The sequence below is a fragment of the Psammomys obesus genome, unplaced genomic scaffold (genome assembly GCF_907164565.1).
Source record: "Psammomys obesus unplaced genomic scaffold, mPsaObe1.curated_primary_1811, whole genome shotgun sequence".
NCBI lineage: Eukaryota > Metazoa > Chordata > Mammalia > Rodentia > Muridae > Psammomys > Psammomys obesus.
This window is the reverse complement of record NW_026596244.1, coordinates 9236660-9262516: the sequence shown is the minus strand read 5'-3', so window position 1 is coordinate 9262516 and position 25857 is coordinate 9236660. Positions and strand designations below refer to the sequence as shown.

At 40.0% G+C, this 25857-nt stretch overlaps 1 protein-coding gene across 3 annotated transcripts in view; it reads left to right on the top strand.

The window, feature by feature from the left end:
- Positions 1–14793: 14793 nt before the first annotated feature.
- The window catches only part of Glrb (glycine receptor beta), a 67004-nt gene continuing 55940 nt past the window's right edge, over positions 14794–25857 (top strand). The window contains exons 1-2 of one of the 3 annotated variants that reach the window (XM_055596610.1): positions 14794–14954; positions 16612–16756. In XM_055596610.1, the coding sequence (XP_055452585.1) occupies positions 16635–16756 (122 nt within the window). In that variant the 5' untranslated portion in view covers positions 14794–14954; positions 16612–16634. Of the gene's footprint in view, positions 14955–15202; positions 15285–15349; positions 15370–16611; positions 16757–25857 lie in introns of those variants that run through there. The other 2 variants (XM_055596609.1, XM_055596611.1) reach the window with 2 other exon arrangements.

The window sequence follows — 25857 nt, the reverse complement described above, 5'->3', positions numbered from 1 at the left end:
CATAGGTAACAAAAATGACACAGTAATTGGAAAGAATGAAAATAAACAAAACCATTATTCATAAGTATGACAATCATATTGCCAGTAAACATCATGAACTTACTATTATAATCAAATGGTGAATTTCTCAAGTGTATTGAATAGATGTCCAGTATACAGAAAACATTTGTATTCCAGAAACAAGACAACAAAAGTAAAATGAAAAAATAATAAATGCTATATCTTAATCAATAAATATAAAATATCTATAGCCAATTTAAGTATCAAAACCTGTAGACTAAGCACAGATATGATGTAGACTTATTAGCTGTACCATCCAGTGCTTGAAAGTGCAATATTAAAACTCAAGTCAGTTTTCTCCAAACTGTGCACAGATTCTATAAAACCACAAGAAAAGTCCCAAAAGTTCTGCTTTCAATCTTAAACTACAATTGATGACAGGCTGTTGTGCACATCTTTATCTCAGCATTTGAGAGGCTGAATCAGGTGAATCTCAGTGACTTTGAAGTCAAGTTAGTCTGCACAGTGAGTTCCAAGACAGCCCAGCCAGAACTATACTACATACAGAGATCTTGTTTCAAAACAAAACAAAACATAAAAGCATATGTAGATGAGTTCAATTATCATCAAGGCAGTACTAATGAAGATAAATAAGGCTAGACCCTAGTAAACACCAAGAGCCATTCTTAAGATACAGTAAATACGTCAACTTTATAATGGAAGTTTTGGTTTCTTTGTAAACCCAGTTACCTTATGTAAATAGGTTTCTGTTTTAATCCCATGTGTGGGATTTTAGTTGGGCTTTAGTTTGTCTGCAGTTGATATTTGTCTTGTGTGCTAATGACAAACAGCCTGCTACATGTGGCATGGAGAGAGGTGTGGTCCAGGGCTCTCAGGATATAAATATGAGAGCTCATAAAGAGGAAACGTGCTGTGTGGTGTTGGCATGTGGCATGCAGCAGTTTTAAGAGCCCAGGGACGGATGGTGTGGTGGTTTGGAGCAGACAGATGGAGAGAAACACTTTGGGGCACAGAAACTTGGAGGGGACTTCTTGCTGTGTCTGCTGCTGATGGAGATTAGTATAATCTCAGAAAGAACCCATTGGCCCTAAACAGCCAGGAGAAGCAAAGGCGTCTGCCCCCTCTCCCCACTAACCTTCTCCCTCCTGTTTAGGGTTGAAGGATTGTAAGGCAGAGGCTTTAAGGAACCCCAAATAAAAGAGTTTAAAAACAAACACTGAAATACCTATGAAATGTTAGCTTAGTAAGAACCTTGAAACAGAACAGAAGATCCAGAAACAGGCCCTTCTCTCCTCATCAGATTGTAGTAAATGTTCTGAGGTATGTATAGTCCACTTTACCCTTCAAAGTGAGAAACTTATTCTCCCAGCTAACAATGCTGCTTGGAGCTGATCCAGTTCTCCTTCTTTGAGGATCATTTCAGTTTGAAGACAAGTGGTCACCCCTACTTCTAAATTATCCTGTACCCATCACAAGGACAGCAAGACATAGCCTATTACTAACTAGAAAACTCTGCAAGGCTCCAGATCTATTCTTGGAATTCCCAGAAGCTTTTGGGAAGATGGCCTTTCAGAATTACTTATTTCTTTGTCCAATGGCACTTCTTTTCCTCCTCATCTATACATGTAGAATCCTAAGAGTACTTTATAAATGCCTGGCAAGATCCTCTTTGTCTCAGAGTCTGCTTCACATAAAAGCATAATTGCAGCTATTAGTGCCAGGAATCTGCAAAAAGCAGATGCTAGTATGTGCTTCCAGAGCCAAGTCGTCTGTTATCTGACAGAGGACAGTAGGCTACTGCAAAGTCAACCACATAGTAGCTCCACTTGTACCTGTAGGGCCAGATGGGATGATCTTCAATACAACAAATCGGCAGCTGCTTGATAAGTGGCCACTGATTCATCTTTGCATCACTTTTTCCTATTCTTACCTACTGGGAATGTCATAAAAACCTTATGATTGATTAGAACCATCAGAACATTTGCAGGCATTTATAGTTTTGTTTTTGGACAGTGTTAACTGTCTTACACTTTTCCATGATACAGTTCAAGAAGATCTGCCATATAGATTTACCAAAGAACAGAAACTATACTGTTCAATTGATTTGATGGCATTATCCTCATTTTGATTGGAACGTATATGCCAGAAGTATCTAATGGTTTGAGACCTTGGTACCATTTATATATTGCAATAAAACTGACAAGAGTATCAGAATCTATCACAACACTGACATTTTCATGGATCAAGAGGGCCTATGTGCTTAGAAGTGAGAGAAAGATTTTTTTTTTCCTTATCTCCTATTATGAAGAAGGACAGACCTAGGTAGATCCATTTGCATGAAGGATACACTATGTGTTAAACCTGGAAATGGTGCTGACCATTGTGTTACTTAAATCTTCTAGTCTATGAGTAGGACTTAAAGCAGAAAGGGTTCTTAAGACAATCCTGTGTTTTTTAGATGCAGTCAGTGACTTTTACCCTTCATCTAGTTAATGTATCAGTGAAGTTAAAATACAGTTAGTTAAAGTACAGAGTTTATGAGCCTCAGAGGAGACAATACCACATGGAACCTCAGGGTTCTATAACAGAGCCACACCATCTCCACTGGACTATTTGATGCCTTTAAGAGCCGTCCTGACATGATGTGTCAGTGTATGCATCCTAGATAAGTACTTGAGCATTCTAAGTGATCATGTGATTCCATCCAACTGGCCTATGTAACAATTAAAATAGCAAAGACTTATTTCCTAGACGGCCACCCCATTAGGCTCCTGTGGTATCAATGGCTTTGTTGGGGCCACAGGCTCCAGGGCACCATCAGTCTTTATCTAAGAGTACTTCCTGTGAAGGAGGAACTTAGGAGGCATCTCCTGTGTCCTGTTTGCCCACAGTTCAGGCGAGGTCCTAGCAGTAGGGGAGGCACTGGGGCAGTCTTGCTTATGGAATCATTACCACAATACAGGTGGGGTCCTCAGTGCTCCATATTGATCTTCTTTGCAGACCTTGGGATCACCGCTAGGAGTTGGGGTCTCTGTCATAGTAAGATTTTTTTATTAAACATTTAAATGCCATATTCAGCAGATCTGTGAAGTGCCAGAGGACCATCTATCTATTTAAAGTGTGTTTGATGGGACAAAGTTTGCTCATTTCTAGTTACCTGTTCTAGGCTTAACCTTGAAAATATATACAAGAGGCTAAATGATGCTCATTCCTCTTAAAGTTGAGTCTTAAAAATCATGATTTAGAACTGAAGCTATTTCAGTATCAGCGTAAGATTTTTTAAATATAGAGATTGGGAACTTTCTTGATCCTTACATGGCAAATCATTATAGAATGTTTCTTGTATGATTCAGTGTACCAAAAAAATAGCTATTTTTTAGTAATGCTAGTAAAAACAAGGAAGTTAAATATATACCTTTAAATCTGTCTCTGTTAGCCTGAATAGACCTTATGAGCCAGTGATTTTCATTTTCTTTAATGTTGTAGCCCTTTAATATAGTCTTTTTGTGTGTTAAGGTCCATAATATGATCAAAGAATGTTTCCCAAAGATTAAGCAGATTGTATAATTTATAGAGAAAGAAATGATGAATATCAGCTGTATACCCAAGGCTATTTTCAAAACCCAAGACAGTAGTGTATGTCATTAAGATTCCTGTTGTAAATTTGCCTGGAGGGAGAGGCTCATTAAAATCCTGGAAGAAGCAGATCTGTGTGTGTCAGTTACCAGGGTCATGCCTCCTGCTTCAGCAACTCAGAACTGATCCTCTCCTGGTATCAGTAATGCTAGAAACTGGCTTTCAGTTGTCAGCTCTCATTGAAAATTATACTCTTAGCTGAAGGCAGGATCTCTGTACAAGGCTGTGCTTCTTTTCACTGTCTGCATCCAATGAGCGAACAACTCAAGAGCATGTTCAAAACCTCAGCTCCAGACCTTGGCTCTAGAGTGCCCAGTATGGTTCACTGATTTTGTCATTAGTGCTGCATTGCAACTCCACCTCTCTCTATACATCCAATCTCAACTCTTTGTCCAGTCTATTGTTTCCTCTGATACTGATACTGAATCCAGGATCATTCCACAACAAACCTTTGATGTGCTAAATTCTATCATGGTCTGCTTCCCAGGAAACACAGGGTATACAGCTACTACTACTACATGGAATATTTATATGATATTTTTATTAGAATATCTATATGGTATTAAACCTATATGTTTGTGGTGTATGTTTTTCAATGAAAGGCACTATCTTAAATGTCTGTCAACTGAGAAAAAAAAAAAGTGTTTTGATCCTTACTTGAATATTACCCAAATATCAGTGTTGGATAACTTGATACAAAGAGTTAAAAATAAATCAGAAACACTCTTAAGAGAAAACAAGGGAGCACATTTCACTAATATTTCCCTAAGTAGGATACAGCAGGATTTAATGATACTGTAAAGAAATTACGGAATAGAACACCTGATTTTTTAGGAATTTTCATCACTGAACATTTAAAAGACTTTAAAGGCAAGCCAAGAATATTGATTCATTTGTGAGGTAGAGGCAAGGATCAGAAATTCAAGGTCCTCCACTATATAGCACATTTGAGTTTAGCTTGGGATATGTCAGACTTTCCAAGCAAAGAAACAAAACAAAAACAAAAACAAACAAAAAGCCCCTAAAATAAAAATAAAACAGAAACCAGATTATCATTAAAGATATAATTAGTGTTTCCATCTATTCAGCATATATATGGATAGATCAAGTTGCCTCCAGGGTGGTCTCCAGACCAGATGATAGACAAGCCCAATTCAATTAACTCCTTTCTGTTTTAAAAGTGGAAGTATGTAATGTTTTAGGAGCTCAGAATGATACAAGGAGAACACAGATTCTATTCTGAAGGTGAAGTTTCTGGTTTCTTTGAAGACTAAGTTTTGCTGGCATGCGATGCTTTGCTGTGAGCTCTCTCAGGCAAGGGGAGTGATTTTGACCAGCTGAGAACACCCTTGGGTGGACTCTGAGGAGAGGAGCTATACAGAGACCCAAGCACAGTGAAGCTTTGCTTTTTTGATAGACATCACTGCACTGATCTTTCATGCTTCAACACTTCATTTCACAGAGAGGAATGTTCTAGGGAACTTCCAGGGGCAATCCAACTGAGTCTTGCGGCTTTTTCTGACTTGCCCTGATCATCTGAATGGTGTTGCTGCTTGGTGTTGGCCTTTGGATTGGACTGCTGGTATCCTGATAACTGAGTTTGGTAATCCCTTAAAGACCCATCTATTCTAATCAGCAGGAGGTAGATAAAAGAGGACTACAGCCCCTTTCCCTACTCATCTCCTATCTAAGAGGTGGGGGTGGGGTCGTAGGGAGGTAAAGGTGCTTAAGAACCTTAGATAAAGTAGGTTTGGTGAAAAATCTAAGCCCACACTATTCTGATAAGAAGGAAGTAGATTTCTCTTTAATGAGTTTCAACAAAGACCCCATTCCACACAAAAAGGGAGTAAGTTGGAAGTCTTTTAAATCTTAAGAAGGAACAAAGCCAATTATGAGGTGAGAGTGTGTTGTTTGTCAAGGTTTTTCTGAGGAGGTGCAACACACATATTTACTCACCACAGAGAGGGAGGCCGTGACAGACCAAAGGATGGAAGCTACCAGAGACCAGTTTGGTGAAGCAGTGAGTTTTATTGGTATTACTTACACGAATATGGGTGAGGGTTCATTTACAGGGCATGATGGACTTAAAGTTAGCTGCATCTCAAAGCCCATCTCAGGGTGGATGACAGGTCACGAATGCTGGGAATTGACAAGCACACTGCACAGCCTGCAAGTAACTCAGCAGGCTGGAGGATGTCCTTTCCAAGTGACGCAATTGCTCTAAAACTCTTCTAGGCAGCTAGTCTGGTTTCTGCTTGTTTTTTTTTTTTTTTTTTTTTTTTTTTCAGGCAGCTGGTGTAGCCTCAGAGTCTTTTTTTCAGCTTGGCTTGTTTGAGAGCGACTCTCAGCCATCTTTATTGCTTACTCTGGGAGAGAGGGGGCTAGTGAATCTCGTCAGCTTCAAGGACCTTTTGAACCTATTCGCAGATTAATATGTATATACGCCCTGCTGAGTCTATTTAGTGTTGTCAGAATAGATACGATTTTAGGGATGACCATTTAGTTTTGGACAACCAATTAGGGACTCATCCTTAGGGAATGAGTCTCTTCCTCTTTCAAGAGTTCTAGTTGCTTGTAGATTCTGTCTAAGTTTGGGGCTGCATGAGATTTCCTTTTTTCTCTGTCATGTCTATTTCTGCTCTCATTTCTCATATCTTGTTTAGGTATTTTTGAGGTAACATTTTGTATCTTTACCTTCCTTTTTTATTTCACTAATAATTTATGTTCTGGAAAAATAAAACTCTTTAGAGAAATATCAATGTACCACATACACTACACCGGTCTTCATATATGTTTTTTTTTTAAATCTTTTATTTTTTTTTATTAATTACACTTTATTCATTTTGTATCCCCCCATGAGCCCCTCCCTCCTCCCCTGCCGATCCCACCCTCCCTCCCCTTTCTGCATGCATGCCACTCCCCAAGTCCACTGATAGGGGAGGTCCTCCTCTCCTTCTTTCTGATCTTAGTCTATCCATATATGCTTTTGCAATTTCCCTTTTATCCTTTTGGTCATTATGACTGCTGACCCTATAGAACCGATAATAAGCATGGAAAGGCTTTCTCGCCTCTGAAGCTGATTAAGAGCACTCTCTCCGGGATATGGAAGCTGTGAACACTTTGTACACTAGGGCCTGTTGTAGTTATCGCTAATATGATAGTACACTATTGTTTTCAGTGTCATCTCACCAGGGAGCAGGGACCTAAGGAACGAAACAGTACTGTGTCAACCCATTCAGCTTTAATAAGTAATTATGACTTTTCTTTGTGTTCATTGTAGAACGACTAAATTCTATTTTTAAAGCTAGATTTTTTAAAAAAAAATATATTGTGGAAATGTATTTCTCTTTTGTTCTCTTGTACCTAGCCCCCACTGTCTTTCTTTTTAATAATGCCTTCCTAAGACTTGGGATGTAGCTCATTATTATGTTAACAGCTTGCCTGTTCAAGAGCCTGTGTTTAATTGATTTTGAGCACTGAAGGTAACAGCCTATACAGAAAGCCATCCAAGAGAATTCTTCAAAACTTTGTGATGATGATGCTGAAGTGTAGCTCTCCACAACTGATGGCTGATGGCAGGGGTGAGGTAGGATGGATGGCAAAGGATTCAGTTTTCTTTCAGGAGTTTGACCATGCTGCAGTGTGTATATAAGCAAAAAATTCTTATTCTTTCTCTTCCTCTTCCTCCTCCTCCTCTTTTTCTTTTTTCTCTTCTTTTTGTTTTTCTTTCTGGTCTGGGGTAGGACACAGGATGGTGGGAAGCACATTGATGGCCTGAGAAGTGAGTGTAAATGTGGTCCATGATTTAAAATTCCAAAATAATCAATAAAACCACAAAAAAAAAACAAAAAAAAAAAAACAAAATTAAAGAATGGTCTCTATCTATCTATAAATCTATCTATCTATCTATCTATCTATCTATCTATCTATCTATCTATTGTACATTCTTCTATCCACCTATCTTTCTATCCATACATCTATCTTTCCAAAAAACTATTTCTTTTTTTGTTTGTTTTTTTATATTTTTAATTTAATTAATTTTTTAATAAATTACAGTTTATTCACTTTGTATCCCAGCTGTAGCCCCCTCCCTCCTAATCCCACCCTTCCTCCCTCTTCTCCTCCCATACCCCTCTCCAAGTCCACTGATAGGGGAGGTCCTCCTCTCCTTACATCAGCCCCTAGCCTAGCAGGTCTCATCAGGACCAGCTGCATTGTCTTCTTCTGTGACATGGTAAGGCTGTTCCCCCTTCATGAGGAGATGAACAAAGGGCTAGCCCATGAGTTCATGTCAGAGATAGTTCCTGTTCCCATTACTAGGGAACGCACTTGGAGACTGAACTGCCCTGGGCTACATCTGAGCAGGGGCTCTAGGTTATCTCCATTAGTGGTCCTTGGTTGGAGTATCAGTCTTAGGAAAGACCCCTGTGCTGATATTTTTTGGTTCTGTTGCTCTCCTTGTGGAGTTTCTGTCACCTCCAGGTCTTTCTATCTATTTCTTGATCAAATATTTTCAAACACTTCATGTTTTATACTGCCTAGGTGCTGTAACAAAATATGTCACTGACTGAATGACTTAAATAAATATTTCTTCCTAACAGTTCTAGAGTCTGAAATACAATATGATACTATTTTCAGATTTGGTGTGTGAAGAGTTCCATGCTGGTGTAGCAGTATTCTTGTTTTGTGCTTGTATGGTAGAAGGAGGCAGGTGAGCTCTCTGAGATTCCTTCATCGGGGTACTAACCAAGCCATCAGTGCCTTCCCTTATGACCTAATCACCATCCAAAGACCTTTTCTCTTAAGACAGTCTCATTTCCAGTTAACAAGAATTTATTATATATAATTTTGAGAACAGAAACCTACTAATTGATAGTGACAAGTTTCTTCATCAGTTAAAAACTGGTTTGATATGTATCCTATAAGTCTTACAAAGAAAACATAAAAGACAACACTTTTTTTATTTTCCATACAGCAAGCATCCTAAGGGCTAATGTGGTGTTTTAGAAAATGCTGAAGAACATTTATTCTGAATATTTTACTCTGCTCCATTTTTCTTTATTGCATTAGTTACTTCCTTGTTGTAGTTAGCAAATAACTAGTAGGTAGTAAGTTGGGAAAGGAGGAGCTTATTTTCGCTTACAGTTTTAGGAGATACAGTACATCACAGCAGGGAAGGCACCTGGACATACAGAGTTTTGGCTAAAATACATACTTTTGATATAATTTGTATTAGGGTGCTGTTCTAACTGGATGTCAGCATATGGAAGCTGCAAATAGATCCCTATCTGTCACCCTTCACACAACTCAATTTCAAGTGGAATAAAGATCACAACATAAAACCAGACACACTAAACTGAAACTATTATGAAACTGAGGTTCCATGATACAAAGGACATCATCAAAAGGACAAAACAGCAGCCTATAGAATGGCAAAGATCTTCACTAGACCTATATCTGACAGAGGGCTAATATTAAAAAAATATAAAGAACTCAAGAAACTAGATACCAACAAACCAAACAACCCAGTTAAAAAGAAAAAGGGTACAGATCTAAATAGAGAATTCTCAACAAAGGAATCTCAAACGGCTGGTAAGCAATTAAAGTGATAGTCAACATCCTTAGCCATCAGGAAAATGGAAATCAAAACTACTTTGAGATTTTGTTTGCTCCTGTCAGAATGGTTCAGATCAAAACCACAAGTGACACTTCATGCTTATGAGGATGCGGAGCAAGAGGAGCACGCCTCCATTGCTGGTGGAAGTGCAAACTTGTACAGTCACTTTGGAAATACATTTGGTGGATATGGATCATGAATTGGCCATCTCCTGTAACCAGGTAAGACTTCCAGTGGAGGGACTGGGTAACCAATCCAGCCGCCAACTTTTTGACCTACAATTTGACCTGCCTACGAGATATGCTGGGGTAAAGTTGTTGCAGAAATTATGGGAGTGGCCAAGCAGTGACTGGTTCAGTTTAAGACCCATGCACTAGAGGAAGCCCACGGTGACACTGCCTGGGCGTGCAGGAAACAGGTTGGATATCCCAGAGACCTAATGTAAAACAAAACAGAAATAAGAGAAAAAAGTAAATGAAATGATTCCTAGTGATATTCTGCTATACCTATACATTGGTCACAGTGCAATTATCATCAGAGAGGCTTCACCCACAACTGATAGAAACAGATGCAGAGACTCAACGGTCAAACATCAGGCAGAGCCTGGGGAATACTGCAGAAGAGGGGGAGGTAGGATTGCAGAAGCCATAGGGGTCAAGCTCACTGTGAGAAAATCCTGCAGAGTCGACTAACCTGGCCTCACAGAGACTCACAGAGACTGAACCAACAATCACGGCGCCTGCCTGGGTCTATCATAGGCCCTTTGCACATATGTTATGGTTGTGTAGCTTGGTCTTCTTCTGGGACTCCTAACCATGGGAGCAAGTGCTATCTCTGACTCTGTTGCCTGCCTTTGGGACATTTTGCTCCTTTTGCCTTGTCTAGTCTTAAAAGAAGATGAGGTGCTTAGTCTAACTGCAACTTGAAATGCCATGGCTGGTTGATATCCATGGAAGGCCAGCCCTTTTCTGAAGAGAAATGGAGGAGTAGTGGATGGGGATGGAGGAAGGTGTAGAAGGAGAGGAGCCAGTGGAAACTACAATCAGAATGTAAAATAAATAAATAGGTAAAAGAATATGTTGGAGTGAGTAGCTTTCCCAAACTGAATAATAAACAGATTTGCTTCTAAGGCTCATTTTAAGAACAGTAATAGTATCATGTCATTTACATTGGGGTGATACTTCTTTTATTATTTTTACTAAGGGTTTATTTAGCTCCAGTGTCTAAGTTATCTAAGTGCTACTGCATTGAGAATTCCAACAAAATGATACATCCCAGGAAATTATTTTAGGTTCATACATCATCAACTGTAGATTGCTCCTCCCTCTGGGTAGCCCATGAGCACAGGTTGGTAGCTATGAGGGTGGGCTCTGTGATGGTTCTAAGCAGTGCCCTCAAGGTAGACAGAGTATACTACACATTTTGAAAAGTGGGTTTCATTCATTTAAATATCACTCATTTTGTTCTTGTAGCATCATAACTAATATGGAGTTTTCATTGAATGTGATTTCTACTCGGGGTATTGTGTGTGGTGTCAAATATAAACTATTTTAAGGACCCAGTTTCCAGAGTCAGCCATATGTAGATACATCTTCCTCTAAATAATTTAGGAGCAAAGTGACTTTGGAAAAACTGCATGATTTCTCAGATCTGCACTTATAAATTATTGCAGGCTGAACATCTCATAAAATTGTTGAGGGTATAATAAACGTAAGTACTTCATAATATTGAAGAGCAGTGGGTTACGTACAACATCAATCAATATAAAAATATCCAACCTAGGTCACTTTCATTAACATTCTTATGTTGAACACAAAACATTTCCGTCACCAAAGCTTGCTGACAGATTAGCTAATACTTAAGATCAACCTGGAGTGTGAGGTAACAGCCTGCTCAGCTTCATTTTTTCCCATGCGTACAAACATGTTTGTGTCTAGACATGAGCTGTTTTCCTTGCTTTATCCATAAGCAACTGAAACCAGACAAATTTTGGGGAAATTCCGAGGAATAAGCACATGACCTCCTACAACGAAGCACAAGGTCCAGTTCTGTGGGAACCTGTATTCCCCAGAACCAGTCTCCATATTGCAACAGACACTGAAGCATCAGTAAAAATCTGACTTCCTTTTTTTGCGCTATTATGTTGGCTAATTTAATTTCTCTTTATGGCCGCTGATTTGTCTCAAAAATATAGCCATGAAAATAACTTCATAGTAAACCTTGAAGTTCTTAATGTACAGTGCTGAAGGTTTTTGCTTTGTTTTCTTTTAGAATGGAATTAAGAAAGTGCACCTCTTATTTGAAAATGAGCTTCAAATATAATTATATGGTTGAAGGCTAGTTTAAGGACAATCTGCTGTGCTATAATAATATGTGAAGGTGATCTTGGATGATCAAATATTTTCATTGTTCCAATGAGGCTGGCTGCTCATCATCTCTTGATGCTTTTCATAGTTCATGAATAGTGGTTAACAGAGGCTAACAGCCTCACCATTCTTATTATCTTCTGTTGTAATAGTCTCTTTTATATTTATACCTATCTATTCTATTTTGAGCCATTTTCGAAAATGATGATTCATGAAAAGCATATCTCCAGCAGCTGGATATGCTTTTGTTGATATTTGTTGATATTGATGATGATAAAGCTATATGGTCTAGAATATTGATGAAAACCTTCAAGAATGGTGATTATACTTCAGTATGCCATTACAGAATGATACAGGTAGAACTGAGGAATAAAGCAATTAATTTATACTTAATATGTTATCTCTGTTTTGAGACTACTTGAAAAGATAAGAGTAAATTTTTATTTCTCATAAGACCAAATGATATTGTAACAGTCACCTCTCTTCTTCCAATACTTGATTTAAGATACCTATGACTATATTTAAGTTATATTATTAGGAGATATAAGATTTACATATTTTAAGGCAGATCTGCAAACACAGAGAGTCTGTTCCCTATGGATTGTTTTGAGATAAGCCTACAAAATATCTCCAGCTAGTTGTAAATACATAAGGCAAAAACCAGAATGTAATATCTAACTGGGTTCCATAAATTACAAATCTATCATTCTATGAAGTAAAGAGAAATAACATAAATGGGGGAACATATTATTTCTGGCTCCTCCTATCTTTTCCAAATATATAACCTCAATTAATCTGTGTGGTTCCTGGAGTACTCTCTAAATTATGTATTGCCATCTGCATTTTGCTTGAGCAATATAAGTAGCTTGTTTTGAGTTTATGACACAATCAGAGGAAAGAACTCAAAAACAGTAGTGTATTCTGCAGTATATTAGGATGTAATAAATATCATGATAAAGAAAAAGAAAAGGAAGTCTAATGTGATAGAAATTTTTGGATGGAGAAAAATTTGAGCTTTTAAATGAGATTTAATGAATCTTCCTGAAGTGTTGTATCTGAGAAAGAAGACAATGGTATTAAGGAGTTAATACATGGTTTTTCTGTAAGAAGATCATTTTGATCATTTTAGTACATGGTTTTCTGTAGGAAGATCATTTTTCTTACAGGGAATAATTGGAGGCAAGAACACAAGGTGGATCAAGGATGGGAATAATCAGAGCATCTGAGAAAAAGAGAAAGTGGGAGGGGGAGGAAACAGAGTCACAGCTGTGTGTGTGTGAGAGAGAGAGAAAGAAGGAAAGAGAGAAAGTGAGAGATGTAAAAGATCTTACAGACGAATGCATGTATATTGGTTCATCATGCCTAGGGGTCACATTGCTGGGATTTGAGCTAAAGAATGACCTAATACAACATGAAATATATTCTGAAGGTGTCACTCTGGATACTCTGCTGAGGAGATTCAGAAACAGGAGAACAACATAAGAGCAGGTAGAAATGTTTGTATACAGCTGTTGGAGAGCAGGTTGTTGGCAGCCATTCTAGGGTGGTTGTAGTGCATATAATTCAAAGTGGTTGGATTCCAGAACTTCTACATTAATGGTAATCATTAACAGTTTTACAATTTTGGTCTTGCAAATCTGGTTGATGAGTTCCCATCAGCGGGGGAGAGAAGGTCTGTTTGTGGACCAGTTTTAGAGAGAACAGTTTTTTAACATATTGAGCCTGCCATATGCAATGGTTAAGAGTGACCGCCAACTTGACAGGCTCTACACTCAACTAGCAGATAAATATCTGGCATGTTTATGCATGAGAGTGTCTTTATACTAGGGTAACTGAAGCGAGAAAATGAACTCTGATTTTGGGTGGCACCACTCCAACCGCTGAGCCATCAGCAGTTGCTGGATACAGAGGTAGGAAAGCTGGGGCCAGCACTCGCAGTCCCTGCTTCTGGACTCTACACGCAGTATGACCGGTTGCCTCACGTTCCTGCCACCACACCTTCCCACCATGATGGACTGCAGACCTAGAACTGTAAGCCAAGAAACACTTCCTCTTTTTAAAAATATTTTTTTTATAAATTACAGTTTATTCACTTTGTATCCCAGCTGTAGCCCCCTCCCCATTCTCTCCCAATCCCCCCCCCCCTCCCTCATCTGCTCCTATGCCCCTCTCCAAATCCATGAGAGGTCTTATCAGGACTGGCTGCCATATCCTCCTCTGTAGCCTGGCAAGGCTGCTTCCCCCTCAGGGGAGATGATCAAAGGGCCAGCCCATGAATTCATGTCAGAGACAGCCCCTGTTCCCCTTACCAAGGTATCCACCTGGAGACTGAGCTGCCATGGGCTACATCTGAGCTCCGGTTCTAGGTTATCACCATACATGGTCCTGGGTTGGGGTATCAGTCTCAGAAAAGACCCCTGTGCCCAGATATTATGGTTATGTTGTTCTCCTTGGGGAGCTTCTGTCCCCTCCAGGTCTTTCTAGCTCCCCCTTCTTTCATAAGATTCCCTGCACTCTGCCCAAAGTTTGGCTGTGGGTCTTAACATCCTCTCTGATACCCTGCTGGGTAGTCTTTTAGAATTCCTCTGTGGTAGTCTCCTGTCCTGTGGCCTGTTTTCTCCCTCTTCTGATGTCCTTCCCATTTGCCTTTCTGAGTGAGGATTGATCATCTTACCTAAATAATCATGAAATTTGCAGGCAAATAGTGGGAACTACAGAAGATCATCCTGAGTGAGGTATCCCAGAAGCAGAAAGACACATGGTACATACTCACTTGTAAGTGAATATTAGACAAATAAGAGAAACATACTAAAATCTGTACACTTAAAGAAGCTGTACAAGAAGGAGGAAGTTGCTTCTTAACTACGGAAATGAAAGCTCGAGTAGTTTAGTACCAAAAGGCAGAAACTAACTGGCACAATCGTGCAAAACTACTGTGTGTTTCTGGTAAATCCCTCGTGAGATCTTTAACCCCCAAGTAAATCTGTGACCCGACCTTCAATTTCGCCCTCTATAAAACTGAGAATGACATACAATGTGTGTCATACCATCACACTGATGGTCAGCTGAGGCAGTGTGCGCCTGGTGAATGAAGGGGCCTTGTGACGCACAGTGTTAACTGTGCAACCAGTGTTGACAGAATTGCTCCTTGCGCCCCGCTGCTGTGTGATTCTGACCAGACGAAGCCTGCCTGGAAGAGTCGGGCTTCCGAAATTGGACTTATCTGACATGAAGCCAGCAGGAGAAGCAGATGATGAAACCGCAGGAACCCAGTCCAGTTTAGTTCGAGAAGGCCAACTGCTGTCCCTCCTCAGGTAGCTAGTGTCACAGCCTACCCTTGAGCCTTGCCACTCTGCTGTACCTCTTTTTCTCCCAAGAGTCCTCCCCGGGGTCCTGCGACGGTGCCCAGCAAGCCTCCCCACCCCCACCCCGTGCGGAGCCTGGTCCCTGGCGGTGGCGACCGGCTCCTCCGCCCGCGGTCCCCGCAGCTGTCCGCGGCGCGCACGCTCGGGGGCGGAGCAGGCGCGTCAAGGCTCGGCGGCGGCGGCGGTGGCGCGGGCGGCGGCGGGACTCGCGGATCGCGGCTGCCTTTGCGCCCGCCACCGCCCGCCGTCACGTCGGCGGAGGGCTGCGGGGCGCGTGCGGTAAGGCCTGGCGGCGGGGTCCGCGCGCCGCGGGCTCGGGGTGTGCGCACTGCGGCGGGGCGGAGCGGGGCCCCGGGCGGGCTCGGTGGGTGGACGATGCGGAGTCCGACGTGCGCGGGGGACGGGGCCGGGCCCGCGATGGGGACGCGAGGTGGCGAGGGCCCTGGCGTGCTGTGGGGAGGCTCACCTGGCCCTGAAGCGGCCGCTCTGCACTGCCGCCGAGCACTGGGGCAGTGCGGGAGACCGGCTGTGGCGGCCAGCGCCGCTCCCGGAGGGCATGGGGCTTCGAGCCAAAGGGGGACAGCCCTACTGCGGTGCTGGGGCTCTCCTCCTCGGGGTGGTGGTGGCTGCGGGTGAAGGACCGAGTGATGCGCCCTTTGGGCCTGCTTTGAGGTGTAGAGGATGAAGATGGGATAAACCTGGGAAAGGGGGGTGGTTAAAGACGGGCATTGGCATTGCAGATACAAAAGTGGGGTGGCACTTGCGTGTTTGGGTCTTGGGTTGCAGAAAACAATTCTAAGATCTGAAGATGAAGCACGCAGAAGAGGTTTTAACTATTCTGCTCTCAGTAAATGCTTGATGGTTTGCTTTTTGTGTATCGTACTCTGGCAAGGATATTCTCTTATGGGCATAGGCAGTGATGGTACTATGAGGTGGGAAGATTATCTGAAGAACACTTGCTAGTTTTTTCCATTCATGCGGAAGCTCGTGTTACACTCCTCATCAGAAAGACAATTCTGGGTAATCGTAAGGAAACAAAACTGCAAGTCAACTTAGGCTAATGCTTGGCTTTTTCAGAGTAAAAAGTAGCAGACGTAACGATGTAGGGAAAGCGGTGGGCTTAGAGTGTGAAACGCTTTCATGGTAATGTTCCTTTATCTCCGTCAGTTGCTTAATAGTTTGAATTAAATACTTTAGTTGTTTTTGAAAAAAATATACATGCAAAAATTCACACTCTGTAGGTTAAAAAATACTACATCAAATGTACTTGTCAGAGAGAACCATTTTAACCATTAATCCTTACAGGTACCTGTCTGAACCTGTTTTGGAATATTCTACAATTTACTACCAAAATTTAATTTCATATGACTCCGAGTTAGACATTCTTCAGTCTCCAATTGTATCTTACTGGAATCTTGTTTTCTCCATATGTTTTCTGGAACTGAGTTTAACCACGATTTTCCGCTATATAAAGGAAACTTAAATGTTCAGGGATTCAAGATTTGGGGTAAAAATACACTTGCCTGTTGGGTAGCAGTGGTGAAGAGAAGTCCCAGGCTGGCCCCATGCTTATTGAGAGTGAATATCTTCCTGTTTTCTCTTGTAGATTGAGCTGCTGGAGTTCTCAAGATGAAGTTTTCATTGGCGATCTCCTTTTTTATTTTAATGTCCTTGTGGTTTGAAGAAGCTTGTTCTAAAGAAAAGTCTTCCAAGAAAGGGAAGGGGAAAAAGAAGCAGTATTTGTGCCCATCGTACGTTCTTCACATCTTATATCCTTCTGCAGAGCAATGTTGCTGCTTTCGCTAGGAAACCAGACTGGTTGTTAAATGCCCACCCATAACGCTTTTCACATCCAGCCATGCACCCACTGTGTCCTACTAGCAAAATGTCAGAGTAGACAAAGGCTTGGAATGCAATGGGTCTCCCCAGTGGTGAAGGATGCTTTATTTGGTCATCTTTACATATCATTTACAAAAGGAAAATGAGTTACTGTAGCTTTCTTATGCCAGATATGCAAGCTTAATTTGATGTTGTGAGTCCACGCTTTGAGCAAACACTAGTTCAAAAAGTAGATTTAAAAATAATCTGAAATGAAAATTTATGAGAAACCAGATGAACTATGACCTTGAGGTCTATTATATTTATATTAGTATCAGGGAAGTAAATTTGCATGATATATAACATTCCTTTTCAAGTATTTCTTGTAAAGTACTTACAAAAGGAATTTAGTGTATTCTTCAAGAAATGTGTGATAAAATATAGATTTACTTGTAAAAACAAAATCCAGGCACAATCTCCCAAAAGTCAAAAGTTTATCAGTCTGGGATCTTTTCTGGGAAGAGTTACTATTACTAGTCAATAAAAGCTAAAAATACCCAGCACTTACAGCAGGTAAACACTATATAATGACGCCTTCCTATTATAATGCATTTTTACAGAATTATACAACACGCGTAGTTACTTGCTGCTATGGGCATCTTTTCATTAAGACTGTTGAGAAGTCATATTGACCACAGACAACATTCTATCCCAGGATCATGACTTCCATGTGACCACTGAGATTTTCAGATGTCTGTAGTCTTACCATTCACATCCTTCCTAATTAGCAATATTATATGTGAGGGTCAAGGTTACACAGGATAGTCTTCAAGGGTGTGCCTGCACCAGCTTGGCCTCTGCACCCTTGGGTATCTGCTGAGTGGCGAGGGCCAGGCTCAGGCTCACCCACTTTGTGCTGACATCAGGACTCCTCAGTGTTACAGTTTCTGTGTCCTCATCAGGAGATCAGCCCTTGAGTCATGGTGATTGTGTGTGTGGTGGGGGCGGGGGTCAGGCTATCATCCACAGTCGTGTTTTTCTTTACAAGCAAGTGATGTTCTGATTTCTACCTCCCTGTCAAGCCCCTGTTATACTTCCTACACCCAAAGATACATTGTATAAAAGAGCACAACAAGCCTCATTGTCTCCATTTACCTTACAGTAGTATTTAGTGGACACTTGCTCTCTCTTCACAAAGACACTATCAAATTGTTCAACATATAATAACGGTTAATATATCTGGTGTCGACAGTTATTTAAGACATATTTTAGTAGGGCAATACAGTAAAGTTTCTCTTGGAAAATGAAGATTATCAGGTTTCAGAAGGTGCCATCTATGCCCATTGAGTCCTTCTCACAGTTCCTAATATATTATATAATGAGCAGAAAATTGGTCTTTACTAGTTTTTCTCACAGCCTTAAATTTATTTTATTTTCATGAAATGAAGTAAAATTCACTGATGGTCAGACATGTAATTTCTCAGTGTGTAAACTGGACAGTGGAATGACTCAGCAGGGAAAGTGTGCTCTGTATAAGAACCTGAGTTTGGTACCTGGCACCCACATGGTAGAAGCAGAGAACCGATTTCCAAAGGTGTCAGCTGACATCCACGTGCATGCCCTGACACTCATGCACGTGCAGACACACAAGACCTTGAAAACAAGTGAGTGATAGACAAATAAATACATGAACGAATGAAAGAATAATAAGTAAACATGCCTTGGTGAACTGTAGTTGAATTTTGAGATTGATTTTTTTTTAAATAAATATTTCCTGGCATAGTAATAAAATTCTATAATCCCAGCATCTGGCAGGAAGATTGGGAGTTCAAAGCCACCCTGTTTACACAGTCAGACCTAGCCTAAAAAAACAACTAAAGTAAAATAACAAAAACCTAATTTAAGACCGAGAGCTGCACGGTGTGGTGGCGCGGGCCTGTAATCCAGGCCTCTGAGAGGTAGGGGCAGGTGCATCTCTATGAGTTCAAGCCCAGCCTGGTCTACAGAATGAGTCCAGGACAGCCAACGCTACACAGACAAATGCTGTCTCCATACCTCCGCCCCTCCCAAAGAAGACCAAGAGCTTAAAGAATCCAGAAGTCATTTTTTTCTGGCTGGAATTTGGTTCATTATATGGAAGTTCTCGAAAAACTCAGGCTAGAATCTTAGCCATGGTAATGTGCTGTAAGATAATCTTCTATAGTTCTTTGTAAGTTAGAAATCTAAGCTATTTATTTTGTGTAATATATTAGGTGTCTTAATTATCAGACTTAGAGTTAGAAATCCCAAAAATTGAGGATATAAAGTGAACACTTATTAATACCGTGGATTCTTGTCTGGTAAACTTCTGTTTATTTAAACACTTTAGGGGTGGCACTGATAAGCCATGGGAGCATATATTCCTAGCTTTTATGTTTGTAGTCAACAAGAGTTAAATATTTCTGTTTTTCCACTGGAACAGTCATCTTTTTCCTGATAGAAGAAGGCACATCATAAAATACAGGGGAGCAGCCAGAGGGAGAGATGGCTTGGTGTGATGATGTGATTTTCTGCTGGTGTGATTTCACCTAAGCCCCTGTGATTGGTTGTGCTCACTCACAACTTTATGTCTAAGTCCAAGCTAGGTAGAAGGTAACACCCTCCATCTTGACCATCATGCCCCAAAGCTCAACTCAACACAGCAAAACCTGCACTCAGAACTCCTCCGCACCACTCCCAACACAATGCCCCTTTGCCAGCAAATAACCTCAAACCACCTTTGCCATCCTAGGATCACCCTTTCTGTCTCTCATCTCAAATTTAGCAGTCACCAAGACTCGGCAGCTCTTCCTCACTGCCTTTGGAATGTCTTTCCTTTCGCTTCTTTACAGACATTGTTTGAATCATCTTTCCTAAACTTGGTAACACAGCTTGTTTTAAATCTTTCCACTTTTTCCCCCTAGTCATTCCCGCCCCACACTGATTTAGAGGTGTTTTCTGTTTTGTTTGTTTGTTTTTCCTTTTTTTCTCTTTCTCTCAGACCTTGGTTCTAATTAGGTCATTCCAATATTGAGACGCCTTGCAGGACTCCATGGCTTTCTGGATATGGCTGACATTTCTTGTCCTTACACAGAAGACCGTTGATTGCTCCAGTCCAGCATCTTCACTATTCTCCTCTCCATCCCAGCATGCTAGTCAGCCAGTGCACGCTTGCTGTCTCCCAGTGTTCTTCGCAGTAGTTGGCGCTTTAGTGTTCACTAACTCTGACCGCGACGCTTTTGATTGGAATTCAGAGCAGCGACCATATCACTTATTCACTGCTGATCCTCAGTCTGTGGGCCCAGACCTTCGCAAACACTGTTGTACATTTCCTCTTCACTCACCATTTTAAACTGACAGTCCCAGAATGGCATAAAAATCAACCCAAATATAAAACTATGACCTCTGCTGAGAAACCTGTGTGCGTGTGTGTGTGTGTATGTGTGTGTGTGTGTATGTGCATGCATGTGTGTAAGAGTTTGGGTGTGTGTGAGTGTGTGTGTGTGGGGGGGGCACTATGTTGTTGAGAGGGATCCCAGACTCTCTTCTCATTTTGAAAGTCTGATTTCGAATCACCTTCTCCACTTCCACAGCCCTCTACTTAACGTCCATTTCCATAATTCCTCCTGGAGCTTATCATTTAGAGCCGTGTGCTTCTCCAGCTCTTTGTAAGCTCATGAGAGAACACTGCCTTACTTGACTCATTACCAGAGAACAACAGGGTGCCTGGCCTTCAATAAGTGAAGGGAAACCTAAATGCCATTGTCTGCTTCTTACTGCCTGTTATGTCTGGATCTTACACAAATTGATCTGATCTCAGCATATGGACAATTAGAAGTAGGCACAACTAGGCTAATGAGTGGAACATTTTCAACCTGGGTTATGTTGACTGAGGTGGAATTTTGGCTTCATCATATTCAACATTTTATCAGTGGTTAAAAGGAAACATTAAAGAAAAAAAAAAACTCATACAAACTGAAATTTGTAACATTGGAAAATGTAATGTGAGACAGAATTGGGATCCAATATAACCCTGAATTAAGAGACCAAAATACTGAAAATGAAAATTATATGCAGTCTATCTATCTATCTATCTATCTATCTATCTATCTATCTATCTATCTATCTATCTATCTGAATGGCAGGGCATTCTTCTAGGAGGTTAGGAACCAGCAGGACTAGGGGACTGACAAGAATGTGTACTGGAGTGAATATGAATGAAGCAAAATGATACACATATAGGAAAATGTCATAATGAAACCCATTTAGTTTTTATGATAATAACAACAAAATAAAGTGATGGACCAAGGCTTTATGAGATAGAGGAATTAGCTGCCCTTTGCTTAAACTATTACCTGTGCAAGTATAGGTTAGAAAGAATATTTGGAAAGTGTTTGACGATATCATCATTGAGATACAAATGAATATGAATGTATGTATGTGTGCATGCTTGTATGAATGTGTGTGTAATGTTTTACTTACGCCTTTAAAGCAAAGTTTATGCTGCACTGTTCTATTCAATATTTCCAGGCCAGAGAAATTATATTAGCAGCAGTTAAGGTATTTTCATAATAGGAAGTACTAAAGTAACTGAGTAATTGAAGGTTGTTTCCAAGTGTTTGAAAATTTGGGATGTAAATAAGAAACTACACTTTATGGCTTGGCATCAGCTTAAAGCCAGACTAATGAATAGAAGCTACAGGGAGTGAGACTTTTGGCTTCAACTTAAGAAGTTTCTGCTGGAGATCAGATGAAGTATAATTGACTGGAGCTGGAATGGGGAAGGTATTGATGTAAGAGCTACTCTGGCATAGGAAATTTGTTTGGCAGGCCTATGTTAGGGAATTTGAAAATGAATAGCTAGGTAAACCATATGCTGGTGGTCGAGGCCATTTTAATTTGTGGGATTTTTTTTTTTTTTATAAATTCTGTCACCCTGACAGTATATTTGATTTTCTAATAACCATAGAAAATATTATCATTCTACAAATTTAAATTTTATCTTCCTCGAGTTAGATAGAACTGCCTTTGTTTTTGATGGATTGACTTAGAGGTTTCTAGTATATAAAATGTATAAGCCTTTGTCTTGAGTTGGTAATAAGAATTTAAAGACTTTCATTAACATAGTTTCCATTTAGGCCAGACCTGGTCATGCCTTTCATTCCAGTCCTCAGTAGGAAGAGTTTATGGGCAGCCTGGTCTACATAGAGAATTTCAGTTCAGACAGAAATACATAGAAAGACCCTCTCTGAAGAAATCCAAACCCAACAAGCAAAGGAAAACAAATGCAGAAAACAAAACACTATATTTTTCCTCTGAAATTTCATAGATATTCAGTTTTATTTAAATCTCTTTTAAACGCAGAAAAACTTCTTTTCTGACATAATCCAGCAGGAAAAGGTCTGTCAGTCCACCGTACCCCTCAAGAAATGGCTGCAGGGTGACAAATGTAAGTGATCAGCACTGTGATATTCAGCATGAATATGGTTCCTGTTTGCATATTCTAAAGACTAGAACAAGCTAAACTATACTTAATAATCTCAAGAGTAACAAAAATACAATTTAAAAAGCACAGAGGGAAGAATTGATTTCTGTCTCAATTTTCACTCACAGAAGACATGCTAGCTCCTTTTCACTGGGCTTGCCTGGGCAGTGTCCTGGCATCCATTAGTATTTTTGCCATTTCTGAGCTACTGGTGTGAATTCTCATGTTGATGCCTCTGCCTTTCAAGCATCTGGCAGCTGATAATCATAAGTGGAACTAGTGTGTGTGTGAAATATGTTAGAGAACTGTCTTGAACATGACGTGTGTCACAGACAGGCAGACAGTCGGGTATGTTTTTCAAATGCATGCTGTATTATCCATACATAAATAAGCACGTGGAACAACTTACAGCAAACACATCTAACAAAATTTTAAAAATCTAGTGGTATGTGACCTCATCAACATCAATCTGGAGGCAGAGTTCATTCACAGACAGTGGGTCGAGAAAGAAGGAAGTGAGCTGAAAGATTTCCACTGGACAGCAAGCCCCCATGCCCTTGTTCACTGGTCAGGAAACACTGGGAGTGGGGGTTGGCCCTGCAGTAGATTCTTGAGAACTGTATTCCTTAAGAACATTGTATGCTAACTAGTCAATGGCCTCAGTTATGCTTAACCAGGTCAGTCAGAGTGCTGGATGCTCAGTGGTCACTAACGTCAGAGCAGGATATACTGGCAGTAGGGAGATGTGATCACTGGAAGGCCCCTTGTTGATGGAATACATGGCTCATGGATGTTGCGGTATTTTGGAACTCAGCATCTACTGAGCAGCTTGGAGCCTAGGTTTTTCTCTAGCTTCTGAGCCTCATCTTGTTTTCTCAAACCTTTTAGCCTCTATTAGCATAGGCTGTGTGCGCCCAGGGCATTTCTGGGTACACTCAGGTGCTCCTGCTCTCACAAAGTTCTGGTATCAAGACACTGAGCAGGAGCACCACAACCCTGTGACGCACTCTCTTTTCAGAGTTTTGATCTAAATATTTTCTACAAAATCTGTCATTTCTTCCCTTTCTAGCTCATACAATGTCTTCCCTCTGAGGAGATTCACATGAAGCCTTTAATGATTCAGGTAGCTCTTCTTGTTTAGGTATACAGTCATGTCAGTCTATATTTGCCCTATTTTCTAATAAGTGTTTTCAAACCCTCCACAACTCTAGTGTGAAAATCATGACATTAACTAACTCACGTTTTCTTTTGCTTTTGTGCACACACTGGAAAAGAATGAATTATTTCTATAAGCTAGTCATAACCTAAATTATTATGTGTAAATATAAGTGCACTTGATATCTTCTCTTTCAGCATTTAGTGCTAGAATATATGCACTTCGGTTTTGTATATTGGTGGGAGGTAAAATTAGAGTGAAAAGCAAAAGCTGTAATGTTGAGGCAAATTATTATGGTAGTCATTAGTAGCTATAGTTTCCTTTTTCTAGTTTTCATGAGCAAACTGAATGGATCTTTACTTAGTTCCAGTTTTTTGCTTCCTTGTTGAAATATTCAAGGGGAAAATGTTGGCCAAAGGTGAAAGGCTGATTGAAAAAGGTATGGCTAAAGTAAAAATTAGATACACATGTAGATTGCTAGTATTGTCATCATTGCATACTTGGACCATTTTTTTTTCTTGAGTGTTTGGTTATGTATTTTTGTACTATCTATTTTGCAATTTCTCCTTGCTCGCATCCTGTAATTTTGAAATCACTTGGATTAATGATGTTGTCTTTCCAAACAATTCTTCAGTTTTCAAATTGGCATCCCCATTACTTGAGTTAGTCAGGCATGAAACTGAAATGGAACCTGTATCTTTCCTTTGAAATGATCTCTCTCCTCTATCACCATATTCAGGTTTCTTTTTAATGCGTTTCCTCTTGCCATCATTGTCAACAGATCTGCTATGTTATTTTCCCAGTCACCTTATTGCCATACATCTTAGCATATTGTTTTCATTTTCTTCTTCCTAGTCTTTCAATCAGGAACCCCCAATTTCTTGTTTTTGCTCACTAGTTCAGCTCATTTTCTTTAACCCCAGATTTCAAAGGGCTCTTGAATTTATATTCTAGACTTTAGGTGCAGCTACAGTCTTGATTTAGAAAAATTGATCTGCCCCCTTTTCCTTGCCCTTTCTTGCTATTATCTTTTTCACATTTAGAAATGTAACTTTCTGGTTTCCAGATTTTACCAATTTTTCAGGATTTACCTTGGTAAATATTGCCCTATCCTAACAGAATGTTTAAGTAGCATTTTCAGTTGGGTGTGTGAATTCTGGGAAGTAACATCATTTGGTAGAAGTACGACCAGTTAATAGCTTGGAAATTGATTGAAATTCAGCATTTAAAAAAAAAAGTGTTCATCTTCTCATTTTATCACACCTATAATACTGTACTAAATTCCTCTTGCCATCATTTGTAAAAGTTAACTTCTGTGGAAGTTTGTTCAGAGGGTTCTGATTGACATTTGCTTGGACTTGAATGTCTATTGTGTGTTGTTGGGTTAGTTTTACTGTAGTTTGTTTTCTTTAAAGAATAAAAATAAATAACTTCTAATTAAGGTTTTATCTTATAAAATAAAGTAAACCTCTTTTGTATATGCCACATTATAGAACCAAGACTAAGGAGGAAAATGCAGAAGCGATCTGTAAATCATAGATACTATAGATGTCTCCTAAAAGGGAAATGGAAGTTTTTAGTCAGGACAGTAATTTTTTTTTATAATTTTTATTTTTTTAATATTAGTTACAGTTTGCTAACTTTGTATCTTTGCTGTATCCTGCTCCCTCTCTCCCTTCCAATCCCACCCTACCACCTTCATCTCCTCCCTGCCCCTTTCCAAGTCCACTGATAGGGGAGAACCTCCTCCCCTTCCATCTGATACTGGTTTATCAGGTAAGACAGTAATTTTAAACCGGAAGAGATACAACCAACATCAAGCATCACTTGGATGTTAATAGCATTTAAATTTATTTTAAGACACCTGTGATAAGGGCTACTGTTGAACTCTTTCCTCTCACGGAATCCTTTTTCTTTCACATCATCTCTTTTGGCAGTTGATTAAATTTATATGATGAGGTCTTTTACTTTTTAGATAAATCATATGTGTGCTAACTATCTACACTCCAAACAGTTGAGATGGGGTGGGCCTGTATTGTTTTAGAACATGGCTCTTTTGAAGCTTTGTGCCTCAGAGCTTTATTTATGCTTGACAATACAATTGAATCAAGTAAGTAAACGATTACATAGAAAAATGAGAGTTAATCTTTTGACACACCCATGGTTTAAAGACGATGCATTCAGTAGTGATAATGGTAAGATGAATTCACTTTGCAAGTCTTCTCACAAATGCTGGACAAGACTTTGGGTCATAGCAAGAAAAACATAGCACACACGGAATTTTCTCATGTGTGCAGTGAAAAATTTGATCTTGTTCAATCATGCACCCACCTGTTCACTTGAGGAAACTTGGCCTCTTATGATATTAATTTTTA